Consider the following 21,773-nt stretch of genomic DNA (forward strand, 5'->3'; position numbering starts at 1 on the left):
TTTGAGCATATGTACACAACCATTCAAAAGTTTGGCATTTACAGATTTTATATATATTTTTTATACTTTTATTCAGTAAGGATGCATTAATTTAGCAAAAGTGACAATAAAGCCTTTTTTTACATTTTAGTTTTCAAATAAATGCTGTTCTTTTGAACTTTCCACTTATTAAAGAAACCTAAAAAATGTGTATTATGATTTCCACAATAACATTAAGCAGCACATCTGTCTTCAACATTGATAATAATATTGCTAAAATGATTTTTGAGCACCAAATCAACATTAGAATGATTTATGAAGGATCATGTGACACTGAAGACTGGAGTAATGATGCTGAAAATTTAGCTTTGCATTGCAGGAATGAATTACATCTAAAGGAAATTTTATTAGGAAACATTTTAAATTGCAATAATTTTTCAAAATATTACTGTTTTCACTGTACTTTGATTAAATAAATGCAGTTTATTTATTTGATTAAATACATTTTGATTAAAAATAAAATCAGCTTAAAATTGTACAACTCAAGAGTCTCTTTCCTAAAGCTGTTTTTTATTAACATATCTGATGGATGAATCCACCAATACATACACAGGCATCTACATGTTCAGTTCACATTTTCAGTAGCTGATGCTCTAATGTACAACATCCACATCCATCTATTTGATGTATCTGGCTACAAATGCAGCTGCAATGTCCTTGTATGGTGTTTCAGAGTCTGAACGTGTTGGAGGGATCCGACAGACGGCCCGGAAACGAGGGGATCTCAGAAGCAGGTTATGTGCCAGGCCAACACAAGCTGGAGCTGAGCCAGTACAGAGACATGGACTGCGAATTAAGGAAAAAGAAAGAATAAAAATCATCAGGAGTCATTTAAATTTCGAATTTATTTGACTTTTTGAATTCAGAGAGCTGTTTTTGCAAAGCATTCTCAACTTGAGAAACTTCCCATCTACTGCTCCTACGTAAGAAGCACTGGAGACACAACACAAATGTGTCTATGTCTTGTGCCGTCATCGATTTGTACATCTACTGAAGATATCACAGCAAAGTTGTACAACGTCTCAGCCCTTTGTAACTATTCTCATGTGGGCTTCAAAAACACAACCCTCCGTATGCCCCCTTTTGTCACAAGATCAAAAACCTCAGAGCTCTGGGCATATCTGTGCAGGGACAAAAGACATCATGCACCACTGCTGTCTTTTCTTTTGAAAAAACAACACTTGAAAATGTGAGTGATATTTATTCATATCATACAAGTTGAACCTGTCCAGACCCTCGCTTAACGTGAAGTACACAGACACAGCAGATAATGTTTGAATGGAGTTGCTGAGGGCCGGGACACTTACTGACAGGACTGTGGCAGCTATAGGAATCATCACCAGAGATATTCCTCTGATTAAGTTAGTCGTATACTTTTGGAACTTTGAAGGCTCTAGCTGTCTGAGGGCGAATATCTGGAAAAGAAAAGAAAAGAAAAACATTCATTGGTGAATAACAGACTCTCATAAAACCTATCAAGAGCAAGTAATATTTTCCCCCCAATTTTAAAATAAAAATAAATAAACATAACATTATAATAGATTAGAGTTAGACAAATCATTTGATATTATATTAATAATTTTGCTCAAACAGTAGACACTAGCAATGCTAAGGCCATGGGTTCAATTCCCAAGGAATGTTAGAACGGATGAAATGTTTACATGGAATGCAATGTAAGTTGCTTTAGATAAAGAGTCTGCCAAATATACATGTAAATGTGATAGATATTATATTATTATGGATTTTATAATTGATATTTAGCAATTAACAAAAATAAACAAACACTAACAAATAAATAAATACAATAAATTATGAAATTATTATAAATTTGACCTAAATGGTATGCTGAGAATATTACTTGTTATTAATTAATAAAAAATAAATAATAATTTTTGTGGTCTCAGATATCTGAACCCCACTGTATATAAATTTTTTGACAATAAAGAGTGCATGTTAGATTGATTTTAAATTACATTAATATGATGTAGCAAGTCCTAATCTGGAGAACCGCCTCACCTCTGTGATGAGCAAGTTGATGAGGCCAAGAGAAACTGGCATGATCCAGGTAGAGTCTGGGAGAGTGAGAGTGAGTGCCACCTGTTGCCAAACCTGCTTCTGATGCTGATGAATGTACAGAAATATATATGTTAGTATATTAAAAGCTCCCTACAGGTGATTATAGGGATGCATTGCTAAATTCAAACAACAACTGACTGATTGATGCGACTCACCAAGGGGAACATGTCCCATTCCCAGGCTGAGATTACGCAAGGCCAGAGACAGACAAAACCACATGCGCAGCTGGACCCAGATCAGCAAACTGGCCTTGAATGGGTGGCAGTTATCTCGAACATAAAGCTCAGACACGATTCGTTTCAGATACTTCTTGAAATGAAACCTGTGGATGCAATTATAGTAATAATTCAGTGGCTAACTAAGTTTTGGTGTAACTGACAAGCTGTATATTATACTGTTTTTGTCAGACCATGAGAAAATAAATCTTGTTCAGTAAAAATATCTAAACGTATTAAAAAAAATTACTAGAGAAGCACAATTGCATTAGATATTAGAACCGTTTTTAATATTGCATATAAGTTTTACAATATATATTTAATATAAAAAAAATATATTTACTAATATTTAAAATGTTCTTACCCAATGATAAATACATTTTTGTTTTAATAAAAAAAATCTTGATTACTTGTAGAACTATTTTTTTGCAGATAAATTGGATTCCTCATTTTCTGAGGCTGTTAGTATGGGCTTTTCAAGACACAGCAAATTACATTAAAATAATTCTTTCCTACTTGCACATTCTCTGACCATACCTTCTCTTTGGCTTTTACGGAGATCTCAAAGCATAACTGGCGGGCCAACACAGCAATCTCCTTCTGCAGAGCTTCAACCTAGCTGGGGCAAAAGGGCACAAGGGTTACTCTTTTCCAGCCAGAAGTCTTTCCAATAGATACAATAGTCCCTGGCCTATGAAAGCATTACTTCACTGGCCACTGCCTCTGGGACTCAAAACCTAAATACAGCCTGGATGGACCAGTGTTTTGACTCAGTTTAACAAATTACTAAATTCTTCAGATACAGACAGCCACATGCTTACTTTCATGTGCATTTGCATTTCACATTTACATTTAGCAGACGCTTTTATCCAAAGCGACTTACATTGCATTCAAGTTACAGTTTTACATTTTATCAGCTCTTGCTTTCCTTGGGAATCGAACCCATGATCTTGGCGTTGCTAGCGCCATGCTCTACCATTTGAGCTATAGGAAAGCATTTCATATATTAAAAGGACAACTGATTTGGCATCTCTGCTTGCGTTTAGATATCAAAACATCAGTTTAAAGAGATGGTCTGACACACTACAGCTAATGTTCTCACACTGTGGGACATCAGTAGGGGAGGAAAAAGGAGGGGAGGCACATTCTTTTTCTGTTTCATTCCTCCTTCTTGGCAAGAGCAACATACCACAGCTGGGAGACAGTGGGAGAGAAAGAGAGACACTTAATAAGGCACACAATCTCCAGTGTTTACTCTGTGATATCTGTTGACCTCCAAGATGTGCCTTACATACTGTACTATGTGCAGATAAACAAACAAATAAATTCACACGAGAAAGGGCTGTTTACTCAACGATTCACATTAAACCTAGTCAGAAACCAACACTCTCATGTTGCAACCTTATTGAAACGGATAAATCGTGGAAAAAAAACTTCTTGTACTTTTGAAACCTGACTTTGATGTGCCAGTAATTCTGATGTGCCATTCATTTCCAAAGCTGGAACTCAAATTACACTGAAGAGATGCCAATTGTAGGAATAATGGGAAATGAAAAATGAAAACAAACAGGGAAATAATGATATTCTAAAAGGAATATATCCTTTTCAAGAAAAGACAAAAATTGGCCTGTGAATTAGCAGAAATAAGCAAAAAGTACAGTTATACAATCATCACAACATCGACTACCGTTCATAAGTCTGTGGGCGTAAATTAATACTTTAATCCAGAAACAATGGATTAAATTGATTAAAACTGTCAGTGAAAACTTGTAATATTTAAAGATTTATATTAGAAATAAATGCTGTTCTTTGGAACTTTTAATTTATCAAAGAACCTTGAAAAATTTTTTTCATAAAAATGCCAACTTTTGATAATATTAAGCAATGTTTCTTGAGCAGCAAATAAAGATATTAGAAAGATTTCAGAAGGATCATGTGACACTGAAGACTGGAGTAATGGCTGCTGTAAATTTAGCTTCGCCATCATAGGAATAAATTACATTTTCAAAATATATTCAGCTAGAAAAAGTTTTTTAAATTGTAATTATATTTAACAATATTAATGTTTCACTGTATTTCTGATTAAATAAATGCTTTGGTGAGCATAAGAGACTTCTTTCAAAAACATTGAAAAATCTTACTGACCCCAAACTTCTGAATGGTTGTATATAGCTACAAAAAAACAACAACCCCAAAGCTAACATGATTTTACACAACCAAATAGCCATACATGTACAATAATTACAGTTTCTAGCAAGACCTTTGTAATGATGATGGACTGATAGATTCCCAGGGGGAGAGCGATAACAGTACGAAGGGCCAGCGTCGTGCACATGATGCTGGCCCACCACGGCAGTCCTGTCATCTGTTGAGCGGACACGAGGAGCTGCTCCGTGAGGTATACGGGGGTAGAGTCTGCAACACTCTCATACCAGCTCGGTCGGTCTGTGGTTACAGTTCTTCTGGGCTGAAGCCCCACGGTCCGTGTGATGGAGGCATGGCCAGCTAAGAGGGGTGACCTGCAGCAGAGAAGCTGGATGCTGTGTGTCCTGGAGTCCAGATAGGAGGAGCCCTGAGATACGCTTCTGATGTGAGGCCTCAGTTTTGCTAGGCTTCCATAGTGACATATCCGTAGAGTCACAAAGGTCATCGACCTGGTAAACTTCATCCATGTCATTATGGGTGAACCTTTGAAGAAAAAAACAACAACAATAGTGAAGGATCAAGGAAGTGTCTCAGCAAAGTCTGCACACAAAAATCCTTTTTTCCAGTTTTGCAGACATTAGTGATCCAGCTATTCTAAACCACACATCCTGTTTTGTTTTGTTTTTCTCATAAAACATCCTGCTTTTGTTTTTGCACGTCTAGAACTAAAGCAATTGTTGTAAGTATGGCATATACACAACATGGCATAATGATATTAACATGTAAGTATTCATTGCTCATTGGTTGTTTAAGATTAAAGATTTTGTCTTTTATTATTTTTATTGGATGACATACATCATACCCTGCTATGTTTCAAACACTTTACCTCTCTTTTGTTCTTGACACACAAATTAAATGCCATTTACGATACATTTCATATTTTATGTTCTGGATATAGTAAAGACGAGACCTTGCAAATCTCTTTAAAATAATATTTTACTAAAACAAACTATTCGTATTATAATAAAACACAAACATGGCTATTATTGTTCGAAATGATCAATTTAAAATCGAACACTAATCAATAGTAATAAAAAATAAAATACAAATAAAAAAATCAGTCAAAGATAACACCTTTAACCTGGTCAGACTGTTACAGTGAAGTGAACTGGAAGAAACGTACAAAATCTTTACCTTTGTTTGCGGTTCCAAACTTAAGATAAGCAAGTTGTTTATCACATTATTTTTGCGTTGAATATGTATTGAAACATTTTATTTTTCCCAGTATATGTATCCTTTTCAATGTCTTCATTTCAGGGAATTGCTAGCGTTATAAATAACTCTAAAGCAAATATTTCATCTGATATCAGCTCTTTTCAGGATTAAACAGTTTGAAATATAGCAGACCATTTGACAAAACATCAGTTCCAGACTGAGATGTTGTATTTGCTCTTCTATGCACAATTATGAGCACATATTAGCACGAAAATCAAACTTTGCAACGATGGGGTTATTTTTAATTGTCCGTTTTATCAATAACCGTTCAGTTTGAAACATTTTTGTGTAAAATTTACAGTACACTGCTCTAAATGTATAATACACAATGTATGTTACCACAGGAAAGAGCAATTTACAGGCCCTCTAAACTGCATTTGCTGGTGACATCCTGTACTTGGCCGGCAAAACAGGTCAAAGGTTAAAGGTCAGTCTAGTTGTGGGCCCCCCTAGCCCTGCGCTGCTGTGATGCCCTGCGTTGATTAATAAGCTTAGTGCTGGGACGCAGATTCCGTATGCGCAGCTGCCGCAGTCGGAGCTGTATGTCTTTGGGAATCTTGCCTCCCTTTGCCAGGATCTCTCTCAGACGCTGTTTTGGTGTCTTGGTGAGGTGGAAGTCACATATAGTTGGGTAATGCTCGTACTCGACCCTGCAACTTCGTGTAGCTGGGAAGTATCCCTCTGCGGTCACTGTGATATCATAGTCGCCTGGGTTCAACAGACGCCAGAAGTCCCCATCAAAAGCTGAAATAGGATAGGAGAGCATTTTTAGCTTATTTTGTAGCTGCCTGAAAGTATTTGAATGATTGTTTTAATCATTCTGAATAGCGTTACCTGATCTTATGTGATGGTCGATGTCATCTACTTTGATGATGGCATCAGCAATGCCGGCTTCGGTGTCTTTGTCTTTAACCACTCCTTTGATTCCTCTGTGCACCTGTCATATGGACTAATCAATGTTTGCATTGCATCGGACATATTCAGGTGTTTAGACGTGGTTGCTGACATTTTGTATGTAAGATGTTGTACCTGCTCCATATAGACAAGGAGAGATTCTTTATTGTTCTCCCATTCCATGGGCAGTTCACTGGCATGAGGGAACTTATCACAGGACAGCTCCACCGTCACCTCAAAACAGTTGGTGTGCAGGTAACTAAAGTCATTCATACCTACAGATGAAGACACAGGCAGAGTGATGCAATCAGGGTTAATATTCTCAGATACTACCGTTCAAAAGTTTGGAGTCGGTAAGATTTTTAAATGTTTCAAAGAAGTCTCTGTGATCTGTGCTGCATTTATATTAACACAGTGAAAACAGTAATATTGTGAACTAGCATTACAAATGGAAGTAACTGTTTTCTGTTTTATTATATTTTAAAATGTGATTTATTCCTGTGATGCAAAGCTGAATTTTCAGCATTACTCCAGTCTTTAGTGACATATGATCCTTCAGAAATCTTTCTAATATGCTGATGTAGTCCTCAAGAAACATTTCTTATTTTTATCAATGTTGAAAAAAGGTTTGCTGCTTAATATTTTTTTAAACAATTTTTTTTCAAGATTGTTAGAATGTTCAAAAGAACAACATTTATCTGAAACCAAATTATTTTGTAACATTAATGTCTTTACTGTCACTTTTGGTGCATTTTAAGAAACCTCACTGACCCTAAACGTTTGGTAGTGTGTATTGGTGAAAAGTACATTTTGAACCCTGGCCCGAATGTAATGGTAAATATTAAAAAGAAATTTACGAGGTGAAAAAGTGATATTTCTATTTTTTCCTGGTGAGAGAAAATGAGGGAATTCAGGTTGCTAGAGTAGATAATACAGTATAATAATACTTACATACATTCTGCAATAACTTGTATATAATATATATATATATATATTAGTGCTGCCAATTTTTTTTACGTATATACGTATATATATATATATATATATAGAAAATATTTACATGTATATATTTATATAATTTATATTATAAATACATTTAATATACAAATATAACATATTTTTCTTAAATATATCCATGCATGTGTGTGTATTTTTATATATTGTACATAATAAATATACACAGTACACACACATATATTATGTAAACAAATCTTTTATTTTGGATGCGATTAATCACGATTAATCATTTGACAGCACTAATATATATATATATATATATATATATATATATATATAGGAGAGAGTTTAAGACCTTTAAGACAGGCCTATTGTTTTGCATATTTTATATATATTTTAACAGCAAAGTCTGAGTTCCTTTAAGATCTCAAAAGCAGCAGCACTTACTGCCTGGCACCGTATGCCAGTTTGCTCCGTTGATAATGTTATTGTAACGAAGGAAGTCCTCATTGTGACAGGGCCTTCGGTCTGGGTTGGACATCACATGGTTGGTGCTTGCATAAACCGTGGCCAGCCAGCGGAAGAAGCTTTCATCGGGGGTGGGAGTGTGCTCTTTGGGAGCCCAGTCTTTGGTCATATCAAATGGGTATGTGACAACCAGCTCTCCTCCATGGAGGTTAGCGCTGAGAACAAAAGGTATAGTTTGCATCCAACTGATGACGGCTCTCGTTTCTGGAGCCACCTTAAATATAAGACCAAAATAATGGTTTATTTAAAATCTTAGGAGAATGATCATTTGAAGTCCTTTAAAGATGAGAGGGGTGCTTGTTTTAATCAGTGAGACCTCATACCATTGCATCTTTTGAAGTATAGTGTTCTGGAATGGGAAAGTAGTGATTGATTAGTTTAGATTTGTCCATTTCCAGCTCGATGGCATCCCACATCACTGTGTTCAGATCTGCAAAGTTGTGATTCATGTCAATGCCCTCATAACTATAGCGACCCAGTGCCCACCCGGACAGCTCTGAACCCTGTAAAACACAGCATGTTCACAAAACACAGGCGTTATGAAGTCACTGACTAAATGAGCTTGTCTGTGCTTGGTATAAAATGTAAAAAGATTAAGATCAAATAAATGCAGCCTCGGTGAGCATAAGAGACTTCCTTCAAAAACATAAAAAAAAAACCCTTTAAACGGTAATGTGATAATGGAGAATAATTTTGGAAACAGCTGAATATTCTTGGCTTTCCCCACTCTACCTTCTTGTAAGCCATTTCATAGCCATCAGGGTTCATTGAGGGCAGTAGATGGATGCGTGTCTCTTTGACTAGGTGAACAATGCGCTGATTTCCACGTTTGTACTCCTGGCATATGTACTCCATCAGATTGAGCAGTAGTTCCCTCCCAAGCACTTCGTTTCCATGCATACCGGCCACATAGCGAAACTCAGGTTCACCTGCAGGGGGAGCCAAAATGCCTTTAGATTGTCATGCTCCTTCACAGAAAATAGATTAAGTGTGTGCAGCTTTTAGAAGTGTTATGGTATACAGATGTACAGATTGGGGGCTCAGTTTTGAGAAGTAACTCCATGCTTTGCACAGATGCCTCTCCACCTCCCCTATAGAGTGTGCTAACAGTGAAGTCTGAAATCTGGCACCCTCTCTCTAGCAGTTCAGAAAGCTGCTTGTCTGTTTTGTTTTGAAGTTCAAATTTATCATAATTTGTCAGGCCTAATGTGTGTGACCAAGATTTTTTTTTAATCAGTGCTCTCTGGTGGGAAGAACAAAATAGGCACAATGAAGAAATTCCTAAATGTTAGGAAAGTGTCAAGATTTAAATATTGCCCTTTACATAAGTGCAACCAATAGACATGCAATTTTACTCTTTTAGCTTGTTATTGCAGGTGCACTTTTGTATTTTCTTTATTGGTAGTTGTCTTGGACTTTTGTCCAATTGGTAGGGATGTTTACAGTTTCAGACCATATTGTAGAAATACCCTTGTTGCAACTGTAGTAGTATTAATTCATGTGGTATAATAGTATTAATTCATGTGATCTCAACATTTTTAAGCAAAAACAGGAAACATGTGCAACTGAGCTGCATTTGTGCATATCTGACCAAGCTTGGCTGATTTATTTCTATAAATATTGATTCGGCTTGCAGCTTGCTGCGTCTTTATCAGCCAAGTTGTGTCTGTTTTGACAGTGAAACTGGGCGTCTTTAGGTTCAGGTACTCTGCAAGGTTAAATTCCTCCTCCTCTCTTTCTGCACTATTTGACTAACAGTTGACCCATTCAGTCTCAGCAATCTGGCTCTCGTTAGCCTTGCTGAGAAAACATCATCCACCCCGCCAGAGAGGAGGAATTTCCAGAGGAGTAACTAACTGAACTTTGACCCCCACAGGCAGATCACATCATTGATATGCTATTGATTTAAATGCAGACAGGAAATGCATGAGTCTGGAAAACCCCTGAAACAACAACGCTCTTAAAAATTAAGGTTCCAAAAGGTGGTTTTTGCAGCGATTAACCATTTTTGGTTCCCCATAGAACCTTTCAGTAAACAGTTCTTAAAAGAGACACTTTTTTTAGTGTGAAGACTATTTAATGATCTAAAATATCATTTTTTTTTCATTATAAAGAACCTTTTGTGCAATAGAAAGGTGCTGTGGATGTTAAAGGTTATTCGTGGAACCATAGAAGCCAAAATAGAATTTATTTTAAAGAGAGAAGGATCTGATTTGCATGAAGCGTACAAATCAAAAAGGATGATATACTAGGGGTGTAATGGCACACAAACATGACGGTTCGCTATGGTTTTGTTACAGCAGAGGGAAACAGTGGTTTACTGAAGAAATTGCTCTTTCTTTATATACATTCAATTATAATTACAATTTTCTTAGGGATACAAATCTACCTCAACTTATGCTCTAAACTATAGTGAGCCCTTTTATATTACTATAAGGTTACAATTAACAAGAGAGTCCAAACTTAAAATTATTATTTGAGTATAATAATCAACACTCAATTTTTTTATGCAAACATGTAAATTGCACATAATGCAGTTTTTAAATTAACATTTAAAAATGAAAACATTTCTGTTTGTTGTTGAAATACAGTGGGGGAAAAAAATATTTGATCCCCTGCTGATTTTGTACGTTTGCCCACTGACAAAGAAATGATCAGTCTATAATTTTAATGGTAGGTTTATTTGAACAGTGAGAGACAGAACAACAAAAAAATCCAGAAAAATGCATTTCAAAAAAGTTATAAATTGATTTGCATTTTAATGAGTGAAAAAAATATTTGATCCCCTATCAATCAGCAAGATTTCTGGCTCCCAGGAGTTTTTTATACAGGTAAGGAGCTGAGATTAGGAGCACTCCCTTTAAGAGAGTGCTCCTAATCTCAGTTTGTTCCCTGTATAAAAGACACCTGTCCACAGAAGCAATCAATCAATCAGATTCCAAACTCTCCACTATGGCCAAGACCAAAGAGCTGTCCAAGGATGTCAGGGACAAGATTGTAGACCTACACAAGGCTGGAATGGGCTACAAGACCATCGCCAAGCAGCTTGGTGAGAAGGTGACAATAGTTGGTGCGATTATTCGCAAATGGAAGAAACACAAAATACTTGTCAATCTCCCTCGTTCTGGGGCTCCATGCAAGATCTCACCTTGTGGAGTTTCAATGATCATGAGAACGCGGTGAGGAATCAGCCCAGAACTACACGGGAGAATCTTGTCAATGATCTCAAAGCAGCTGGGACCATAGTCACCAAGAACACACCACGCCGTGAAGAACTGAAATCCTGCAGCGCCCGCAAGGTCCCCCTACTCAAGAAAGCACATGTACAGGCCTGTTGAAGTTTGCCAATGATTCACAGGAGAACTGGGTGAAAGTGTTGTGGTCAGATGAGACCAAAATCGAGTTCTTTGGCATCAACTCAACTCACCGTGTTTGGAGGAGGAGGAATGCTGCCTCTGACCCCAAGAACACCATCCCCACCGTCAAATATGGAGGTGGAAACATTATGCTTTCGGGGTGTTTTTCTCCTAAGGGGACAGGACAACTGCACCGCATCAAAGGGACGATGGACGGGGCCATGTACCGCCAGGGCATTGAAACCAGCCTTGTGAATTCCAGCATGACAATGACCCAAAACACACGGCCAAGGCAACAAAGGAGTGGCTCAAGAAGAAGCACATTAAAGTGCCCCATTATGCCTTTTCGAGTATTACCTTTCATGCAGTGTGTCACGTAGCAGTATGTGAATATAAACTTTCTGCAAAGTTGTGAAGCCGAAAGTGCACAATATATAAAGTTATTGTCAAGCAAAAAAAAGAGTCGGCTCGCAATCGCCTAAATGAGTCATTAGGAATTCGAATCTTATTCTGTTACGGCTGTACGTCACGAAGTAACACATTTGCATAATGTACGCCCGGTAAACCAATCACAAAGGACTGCGCCATCTGACCAATTACAGCAGCGAGGGCTCACAGAAAGGAGGGGTTTAGAGAGACTGATTCTTTGAACTGCTTCGCACGAGTCGTTTAAGAATCATTTAGAAATGAGTTAAAAATTTTTGAGAAAACTAAAGTGTTTTTTGACCTTGGATGCATGCAAACCTGTTTTAGGAGACTCGTAAAACAATATTAGCAACCTTAAAAATGGCATAATAGGGGAACTTTAAGGTTCTGGAGTGGCCTAGCTAGTCTCCAGACCCTAATCCCATAGAAAATCTGTGGAGGGTATCTGAAGGTTCGAGTTGCCAAATGTCAGCCTTGAAACCTTAACGACTTGGAGAGGATCTGCAAAGAGGAGTGGGACAAAATCCCTCCTGAGATGTGTGCAAACCTGGTGGCCAACTACAAGAAACGTCTGACCTCTGAGATTGCCAACAAGGGGTTTTCCACCAAGTACTAAGTCATGTTTTGCGAAGGGGTCAAATAATTATTTCACACATTCAAATGCAAATCAATTTATAACTTTTTTGAAACACGTTTTTCTGGATTTTTTTGTTGCTATTCTGTCTCTCACTGTTAAAATAAACCTACCATTAAAATTATAGACTGATCATTTCTTTGTCAGTGGGCAACCGTACAAAATCAGCAAGGGATCAAATAATTTTTTCCCCACTGTACACAGCGGCTGCCATAACTTGTTTCATAACAGATTTATTTAAACATACATTAAATAAGACATCACTAACAGGTAAAGTAAAATATAATAAATATATAGGCTAATATTTCACAAAATGCTCTTCTCTAGACTTAATTTATCTTGCGAACTAATGAGCTGTGGACACTGATGACAAATATAACATATACACTTGCTCTCTGCACTGCCGTTTGAACTGAGGTGTTTATACAGCGATCATTTATTGTTTGAATTTCCTGATAAAATGGACATAATTTGAAAGAAGAGACTTTGTTTCTGATCAAAAGTAACAATATATAAAACTGGAAGTTTCCAATTAAGTTCCACTCAGTGGTTAAAACAATGCTGTATTTGTTCGGTACACATGCATACCAAACTGAAAGACCTGTACCGAAAATTGTCAGTATGAATACGTGTACTGTTATACCCCTACGATATACACATCAGACAGGCAAGGAAATACTCTCTTGTATAGAGCGCAGCAGTGTGGGATTTTTATAACCAGTGTTCTGGAAGTAAAAAATGAATATGAAAGGACTGATTATGTGTGAGAAAAAGCAGTTTAGCCAATAATGATGTTTAGGTATGCTATTTGGCCTCAGACATGATGCATGTGACTTGTAATACTAGAACACATAAATGTACTTTCATACTCTTTTCATTTCATGAACACAGCTGACATAAAGCTAATCTATTTACAAAGAGGTCATAACTTGTGGAGTCTGGCATTTCTCCACTGTGACTGGTATTTCTCACATTAATTGGGTCACATTTCCTCCTAAACAGAATTGCCACATGCTTTGATCCACTTGTGAAATGCTCTATGATTTTCTAACACACCGGGTGAGGTTATTTCTTCCCACTTTCATTCTCTAGACACTTTCTGAGGTCTGCCGCCATGGCTTTCTGCGATTTCCCTGGCTCCAGCTTGCATTATGAGAGCTGGCAGGAGATGAGAAAACCACTGCCAGAGCTGGCAACCTCTCTCACCGAGAAACCAATCTCTAACCCACAGGCCAATGTAAACACAAGAGTTGCCCAGTCTAAATGGACAGGTCAAATCAAAGTGAATGAGAGCGAGTGAGAGAGAGGGGCAGAGGGTTTTTGGGCTACGTTCCAATTGTTCTCATTCCAGCATAAAAACTGCACTCACATGGAATTTTGGAATTCTACATACCCTTGGTCCATATGTTTCTTTAGATTAACACAATTTACCCTGTTTGAATTTTGAAGTTCCAAACATTTTCTCTCCAAACTTTGCATTGAAAATTCAAAGGTCTGCATATTCTGCCTGTTATCCTTAGGCACAGAGATTTGCCACATTAAGGCCTATAGCTTGGCCTTAAATTGACTAACAAATTTACTGAGTGTTTATATATCAGTAAGACTTGGCGTATAATTCAAACAGATGTTGAAAGCGAGCTAAAGAAACACTTTTTGGGCTAAAATTGTGTTTGCATAAATTTATATTAGCCAGGTTTATACATGATGACACAGAATAGTTAGTGGTAGATTAACTTGTTTTGGGACTCAAACTCACCCAGCTCATGTTTGCCTGGATCGTCTGAGATTTCCATCACGTACAGTTTAAGGCCTATGTAGCTTTTGCCAATGCTGTAAATGCGGGTGATATCAGGACACATCTCGTTCACAGACTTCATGAGCTGAAAGACAAATGATTATGTTTTTTTTTTTTTTTTACAGCTTATTGTTAATGTATTCTAAGGACACATCACATTAAAGTGACAGTAAAAGTGACAAAAATGAATTGATCTAACATGGTTTCCTTAAAAAAAAATGAAGCAACACAACTGTTTTATAGTAATGAGATGATAATAATAAGAAATGTTTCTTGAGCAGCATATCATATGAATAATTTACATTTCGAACGATATCAAAATAGAAAATTCTTACTTTAAATTGAAATAGTTTCCCACAATATCACTGTTTTCACTGTATTTTTGATTAAATAAAAGCAGCCTTGGTGAGCATAAGACATTTATTTAAAACACTTTAAAAATTATACTGACCCAAACTTTTGGACAGTAGTGTATGACAAAGCCCATATTTTCCTTCAGATCAGTTATGTATTAAATAAATTAAGAATCCATGATTGGAGAATATACTAAAACATTCCTTGCATTTATCTTTCTGTGTGTGTATATAAATATGGTTTTTATTACCTGCCCGCAGGGTTATGTTAATGTAGACACTGTTGCATAATAGTGGTCAGACTGACCACAAGTGATCCGCAAGGCAGTGCTCACATCCTGACGTGACAATCTGGGAAAATGTTTGTTTTCTTGCCAGGGATGGTTATTAGATCATGCGGCCTGACTGAAAGACTATATCTATCAATCTGAAGTGCATTGTACTAGCATGTAGGGCTGCTGGCTTTAAGTAGCAATTGTTTTTTTTATGATTCACAGTATTTATTTATCTTCAGTAAGCAAAACAATATACTCCATTATACATGTGTAGGAATTCTATAGAGCCTGATTTATCATTTTTAATCTGCAATACGTCAGTGGGTTTCACCATTTCATATTGGTAGTGGGTGGTGATGGCACAGTGGATAAGACACATGCCTTTGGTGTGAGAGACCCGGGTTCGAATCCACTGTGAGACACCAATGTGTCCCTGAGCAAGACACTTAACCCCTAGTTGCTCCAGAGGCGTGCGACCTCTGACATATATAGCAATTGTAAGTCGCTTTGGATAAAAGCGTCAGCTAAATGAATAAATGTAAATGTATTGACTAAGCAACAACAAAACAAGGTAAGAAAATATTCTGTCTTTCTCACCTTTCTCATCTCTTTGTAATTATGATGTCTGAAGTCCAGTTTGTCCTTGGTGCCTTCCTCAGCTTGCCATGGGTAGATATTGTTTGGATCTTAAAACACAATGTACAGTTCATGAATATTACTGTGCCCACATTTAATTCACAATAGTATATTGTTACTTATATTCTTATCAATTTGATACATTTGAATAATGCCTTCTTTTCCTTAGACCTGTGATCTCCATGATATGTCAAAGAAAGATCTTCCATATGTGAGATGAATGAAAAGTTTGTGTTTAGCATACCTGGCAGCTCACAGCCCATAATTTCAGCTCTCAGACAGATGGTTCCATTCTTAAACCAGGTCTGAGGGTTAATGCGGATGTATTGTGCCACCGCCGGCTCGGGCAAAATAGCCAAGACCGGCGTTTCGCTGTCCTTGTTCCCCTCAAACACCTGTTGGCATACAAGATCACTTCTGGTGAGTGATCCTATTGATACAATCCAAATGACATTTGCCAGTGGCAACTGGCACTGCACCACATTCTAGTCTATGCCCAAGGAGGGCACACGAGAGGCTGGCACAGTGCAGTCCGCAGTGGGCAGGCTATTCTTTTCAAAAGAGCCGCTTAACCCTGCCAACTACTGCCAGCGCCTGCCTCCAACCTCTGTTAGTACAAACCACCCTGTGCCAGCTGGAAACGCTGAATGGATATAATGATGTCACAAAGATACTGAGGCTAATATACACCAGCAGCAGTCAATGGCACAACCTACTGTCTGGAAAACAGGGCTTATTTTACATTATCTCTGTTAAATGAAAGGAAAACTGCAATTCAGCCTCAAAATGATGCTTAATAGAGTCATATAATGAGAAATACTGTTGTTCATGATTCTTTTTGTTTGACAAAAGAACTTGGAAACCTGCAATTGGTACCTTAAAAAGTGATTTCTACACGATTTTACTTATAAAAATTAATTTTGTGTGCATTTAGGTTGACTCAGTGATATTAAATAACATTTTCACTAGAATACAACTAGTTAATTTAGATGTTACTATATTTCACTGTATGAAATACTGTAGTCTCAGAACTCAAAATGTTTAGGTGGAATTTTTTATTTATTTATTTTTATTGAAATCAAGTAGCAAAAATGGTAAATGTTTTCACTTGGGTATACAGAATATACTACTGGTTAAAAAAAAATATTAAGTAACAGTTAAGTTAGAAGATTTCAACTTTGTATCACAGGAATAAATGACATTTTAAAATATGTTAAAATAAAAAAACAGTTAAATATGACTAAATTGGAATAATATTTCACAATATTACTGTTTTACTGTATTTTTCATCAAATAAAGCATTGGTGAGATCTCTTTCAAAAACATTAAAAAATCTTTATTATTTCACCTTTATTACTTTTTACTGGTAGTGTAGAAAATATGAACAAGACAATTTCTTTTTACACTTGATCACAGAGACCAACATACCACCTCTTCTGTTCCATTCATGCATGGCTTCCATTTAATGGTGTCATTGCTAACTTGAACCTTGAAGGTTTCTACAAAGTCCAGGCTGCAGAATAAAAGGGGCATATTGTTATTAATTGGAATTTACTATTTGTTTTAATTATGGCATTATGGTAAAGAAATATATTATGATATGAAGTACCTCCATATAGAGCTGCGACCCTGTAGTATAACTGCTGTGAACCGTGTGAGCTTCTTGGCATCTATCCATAACCACTGGTTCTGGTCTTCATACTGGGCGCACCAAGCTCCATCATAGATATCGCCATCCTCCACACCAGACTGCAGAAACAAAACAAAAACAATGAAACAGTGGTTTATGTTAATCTGAAAACCACAAATTGGCAAATATGCTGATGATAATGGATACCATATTTATGGAGACATATACATTGAAACATTGAAAACAACAGAATTGATTTGAAATAGAAATCTTAACATTATAAACTTGTCACTTTTGATCAATTTAATGTGTACTTGACTCATTGCTAAATAAAATGATTAATTTCTTTTAAAAAATACTGACTTCCTGACCCTAAACTTTATAGGACGTTAGTGTGTATGCATATATTTAAGGTTTATTCTGTAGTGTGGCCCACCTGTATGTTGAGTCGGCCCCTGTGTGGCCCCAAGCCCATACGCTTGTAAGAAGAGGCCTGAATCTGCGAGTCTTTAACTTTCAGAGATTCCAGACCCAAAGGAGGACACTCTGAGAAAGCAAAAGAGATGATTTAAAGTGGAAGAGGGAAACAGAGATAAAGAAACATTGTGTGCTCCTTAGAGTTTTGAGCCAAGTGGATTTTGAATGTTATTTCTAAAAGAACTGTTTAGTAATCAGTGCATAAGATTTCACATTCAGTGCAGCTGCAGGACAGGAAACTGTTGTTTGAGGAGTCCAGCGTGGCCCATCCGCTTTTCAAATACTTTCTCCCTTCTCTACCAGGCTGTTTTGTAGTGTTCCTATCTGTTTTTGAAGACTTTAGGATCCATTCTGGAAACACAGATACCACTATGTGGAAAAACTCCTATTCACTATTGCAGGAACACCCAAACGTTTTCTGTCAGCTGAACCCATTTGACCTAAAATAGTTACTTGAAGTGAATATTTCAATAATTTAACAACACGTTCACATATTCACATTTTTCTGATGTCAGTTAATGGTAGCCTGATATGCAGATAAACAAAATATTTCATCTTTCATTTAATTTAATTTTGATTTGTCTTTAATTTTTTTTTTTTTTTTAATATAATTTAGCTTTTCATCAGCTAAGCTATTCATTGCATTTCCCTCACAAACTAGCAAACCCCAGTTTCATAAAACCTGCACAATTGGGGAAACTCGTACCTCTGAGTTGGGAGTACATTATACCAACATGAATGTCACACATTTAAGTTGGTAAAATAGCATGGAAGTAGCCTAAATAAAATATATTATATATTGTATTATGAACAATAAACCTAAATAACTACATATGAATTCAAAATGATGAAAAATATTTCTGTAACTTATACATAATATCACAACTCCATGTAAAGCAAACTGTTAAAGTTGAGTGAGTAACACCATTTGCGGACTTTCATTGGTTCATAATAACGGTCTTGTAAACAAAACCCTGTTCAAAAGCAGTACTGACTCATTGCATGTGATGCACCACATCCTGCCAGAATGATTAGTTAATATTTATTATAAATATACTTGAGTATACAAGTGCCTTAACACAGAGATAAAATCAGTTACAGTATGCATGGTATAATCTTTCATGCTCCAAATCCTGCTCACTTTGTATGTAAATATTTTCCATATGCATTAACTGCTGCTGGTGGGGGCTTCATGCTCTCTTTGGGCAAGTATAAGTAAAGGTTTTAGGTTTTGCTTTACTTACTTACTTTACTACCTCCCAGTTAAACTTGTGAACTTCTTAATGAGCAAATAGCTTGCTTAATATTTATGCAGAAATGTCTTGTTACTGGTTAGTATTATTGTAGCTGATTGAGCTTGTTGCTTTTGAACTTTTGTAAATGGACATCATGCAAAAGTGATGAGACTCTCAACCAGCACTCAAACTGCGTTGGTGGAAAAAGGCTATCAGTGAGAGATGAGCACATCTGGTTCTTGTGGGTGAGTCAGTCTGATGGTTTGTGGAGTCAGCATTCCTCACCAATTCATCTGAAAATGGGGAGATTTCCTGGCACTGCTGATGTTTAGATGACCTAATTACTTTGACCAAGACTATTGTCTTGTTGTCCTAAGTTGATAGACAGCAGGGCTGAGATGCCGCTGGGCTTGTCTTTAAGAGGTATTTGGAGAGGTCTAGATGTAATTGGGCTTGTTGTGTAACCACCACCCACTATAAATCTGCTAAAACACCCCAATTGCTGAGATTAACAAAGAAGTTGAAGAGAACAAGAGCTGTTGCTTGTGAAGTTTCATTCCGACGACTGCTTTTTTTAAAGTGGTTTCTTGCATGGGTTCTTTGTCTCTGTCCTCATCATAATGAAGACTTCAACTAGCTTTATAATCCTAGCAAATGTTCTTATTTTAGTTCACTTGTTACAAAATACATGACGGAAACCAAAAAAAAAAAATTCCCATAATTCTGACCATAGAATTCCTGCAGTTGAATCTATGGAAAATCATGTTCTGTGGTTTGTTTGGTTAGTGGAGAAAACTAGTTCACTGACCTGTGACCCAATTGGCATTTGAAACAGGAAGAGGACTATTAGTGCAGTGTTTGAATATGGCTGGAATTATGTAACCATGCTTGCTTGCATATTTATGAACTGATAATCTGTTTTTTTTTTTTTTTTAGCATGGATGGATGGATGGACAGATGATGCATGCAAAAATATATTGATGGATGGAAGTATGTATACACGTATGTATATACAGATGTTATATTATATTAGTACAATTATATGTTACATTTAATAGCATTATTACCACAACCTGTGGTTCTTCACTTCTAAACTCTTCATTCCACTTTTAAAAATGATGTATTTGTATATTGTTAGAATTCTAATTGTCCATTTTATTGCAGTAATAAAAAAATGCAGATGCATTAACAATGTAATGCAGTTGTAATTGTATAAATATTATTATTATAAAGTAATAGTTTCTATTTTATAATATTTTATTTAAAAGTATAATTTAAACATTAATTTCCAAAAGTGGAAACAAGAGTGTCACATTCACTTACCAAATTCCGGTGGTTCTTCACTTTCTTTTGTGTTCCAAACTCTCCGTTCCACGTTTTTATCAATGTTCTCATTCAGGTCCTCTGTATTGAAGCGCACTGGAGTGGTCGTCGTTTTTGTGGCTGGTAGTGTTGGCTTTACTGCCGTTGGTTTCAAGGCTTTCGTGCTCGCCTCAGGCCATTTCACAGTGGGCTTCAGAGTTTTTGTGGTTCCCTTAGTTGACTCGAATGGCTTCACTGTTGTGCGTTTGGGAGCTCTGGTGGCCGGAGTGGGTTTAAATGTCGTGGCTCTCTGAGGTTTGGTGCTTCCTTCAGTGGGTTCCAGAGCTCCGATGGTCGCCTCAGTGGGTTTGACCGTCTTGGAGGATCTGCTTACCTTAGTAGGTGAGATGTTTTCAGAGGCGCTGGTGGTCCTGTGTTTTATACGGGCTCTCCTGCTTCCAGTTGCAGATGATGCTTGAGTGTATTTTAAATTATATGATGCAGTTGTAGCTGATTTTTTAAGAGAAGGTGAAGTAGTTACTCCTCCAACTAAAACAACAATAAAAGTTAGCAAAGATAAAAGTATAATGGTTGGTGCCATGGTTCCCTATTTAGTGCCTACTGTAAATCTCAGCCCAGATATGTTGCTCTATCTGAACACATAAACCCCGTCCCGTAATGTTGCAAAATCACGCGCCACTAGTGTTGCAAAGCAAATGTGAAACCATATTACTGTGAATAGATGGAGACAGAGTTTGAGGGGAAAATGTGTGCCATACACTTTTCTTTGCACATTTCTCATTTTTTCTTCTTGGGTTTTCTGTTCCTGTGTCTTCGTTAAAAAATATAATATTTTGAGCATTATGATAATATATATTATTTTTACGGTATTACTTGTACCTTTCGAATTATTTTTCGTCACAAAAAAAGTTTAATATTTATAGTCCCAATTAATAGGATTAGTGCGCCATCTAGTGGCAATTACAGGCCAAACTTTTTTAAATAACTTGACTGAAATTAGTTGATTAGCAATGGGCAAAACTCATGTGATTGGTTGATTAAGACCTGTTAGGTATATATTAAGTGCTATTATCTAACATAATATGAATCTAGTATATTTAAGGTACAACATATGTCTGTTTAAATGTCTGCTGAAATCCTGCTTAAATGGTCGGTTTGGCCTGTCCTAACTCCAGGGCCGGTGTCAAGTGCATAGGCTTTTTAGTATTAATATTATGCTTCTATAGCAACAATTTAGGACAGTCCTTTTCACAAAGTCACATTTTAATTGTTACATTTGACGGTGACACACAAACTTACCGCACAAGAATGCAGCTCTACTGAGTAAGCTAAAGGTATGATGAAATATTTTTTTTTAATGTTTAATAAGAGGGCTAGATGATTGTAGTTAGTTGATTATTTCTCAGTTATTGTTGTAAGTTGGTCTTACCAACCTTCTGACTTTCTTGGCTGTATTCAACAAAATCACATTGAAAAAATGAATGACATAATCCGTTGAATTAAT

The 21,773-nt window shown here is 36.6% G+C and overlaps 1 protein-coding gene and 1 pseudogene across 2 annotated transcripts; both read right to left on the reverse strand.

The window, feature by feature from the left end:
- Nucleotides 1-656: 656 nt before the first annotated feature.
- On the reverse strand, nt 657-6,170 carry LOC306883576 (cytochrome c oxidase assembly protein COX18, mitochondrial-like; annotated as a pseudogene). The gene is made up of 7 exons (XR_013785920.1): nt 6,090-6,170; nt 4,591-5,018; nt 2,847-2,945; nt 2,271-2,437; nt 2,056-2,160; nt 1,347-1,454; nt 657-825 (listed from the first exon to the last, which is right to left on the reverse strand). The product of XR_013785920.1 is annotated as a cytochrome c oxidase assembly protein COX18, mitochondrial-like (transcript).
- On the reverse strand, nt 5,278-20,949 carry LOC306883575 (putative carboxypeptidase X1). The gene is made up of 13 exons (XM_079438943.1): nt 20,270-20,949; nt 17,671-17,780; nt 17,214-17,353; nt 17,033-17,117; nt 15,849-15,999; nt 15,566-15,654; nt 14,302-14,425; nt 8,862-9,058; nt 8,453-8,632; nt 8,049-8,343; nt 6,780-6,919; nt 6,585-6,687; nt 5,278-6,494 (listed from the first exon to the last, which is right to left on the reverse strand). Exons 1-13 carry the CDS (start codon nt 20,847-20,849, stop codon nt 6,184-6,186), a joined length of 2,505 nt encoding a protein of 834 aa, XP_079295069.1. The 5' UTR covers nt 20,850-20,949; the 3' UTR covers nt 5,278-6,183.
- Between the last annotated feature and the right edge of the window lie 824 nt (nt 20,950-21,773).

This window comes from Barbus barbus, assembly GCF_936440315.1.
Source record: "Barbus barbus genome assembly, chromosome: 17".
Lineage (NCBI taxonomy): Eukaryota > Metazoa > Chordata > Actinopteri > Cypriniformes > Cyprinidae > Barbus > Barbus barbus.

Coding starts and splice junctions, on each gene's coding strand:
- LOC306883575 (XM_079438943.1), bottom strand. CDS start 20,849: ATGGCACCAACCATTATACTTTTATCTTTGCTAACTTTTATTGTTGTT. Junction 8,633..8,861: donor ATGAAATGGCTTACAAGAAG/GTAGAGTGGGGA, acceptor TGTGTTTTACAG/GGTTCAGAGCTGTCCGGGTG. Junction 6,495..6,584: donor CGACCATCACATAAGATCAG/GTAACGCTATTC, acceptor ATCCTATTTCAG/CTTTTGATGGGGACTTCTGG.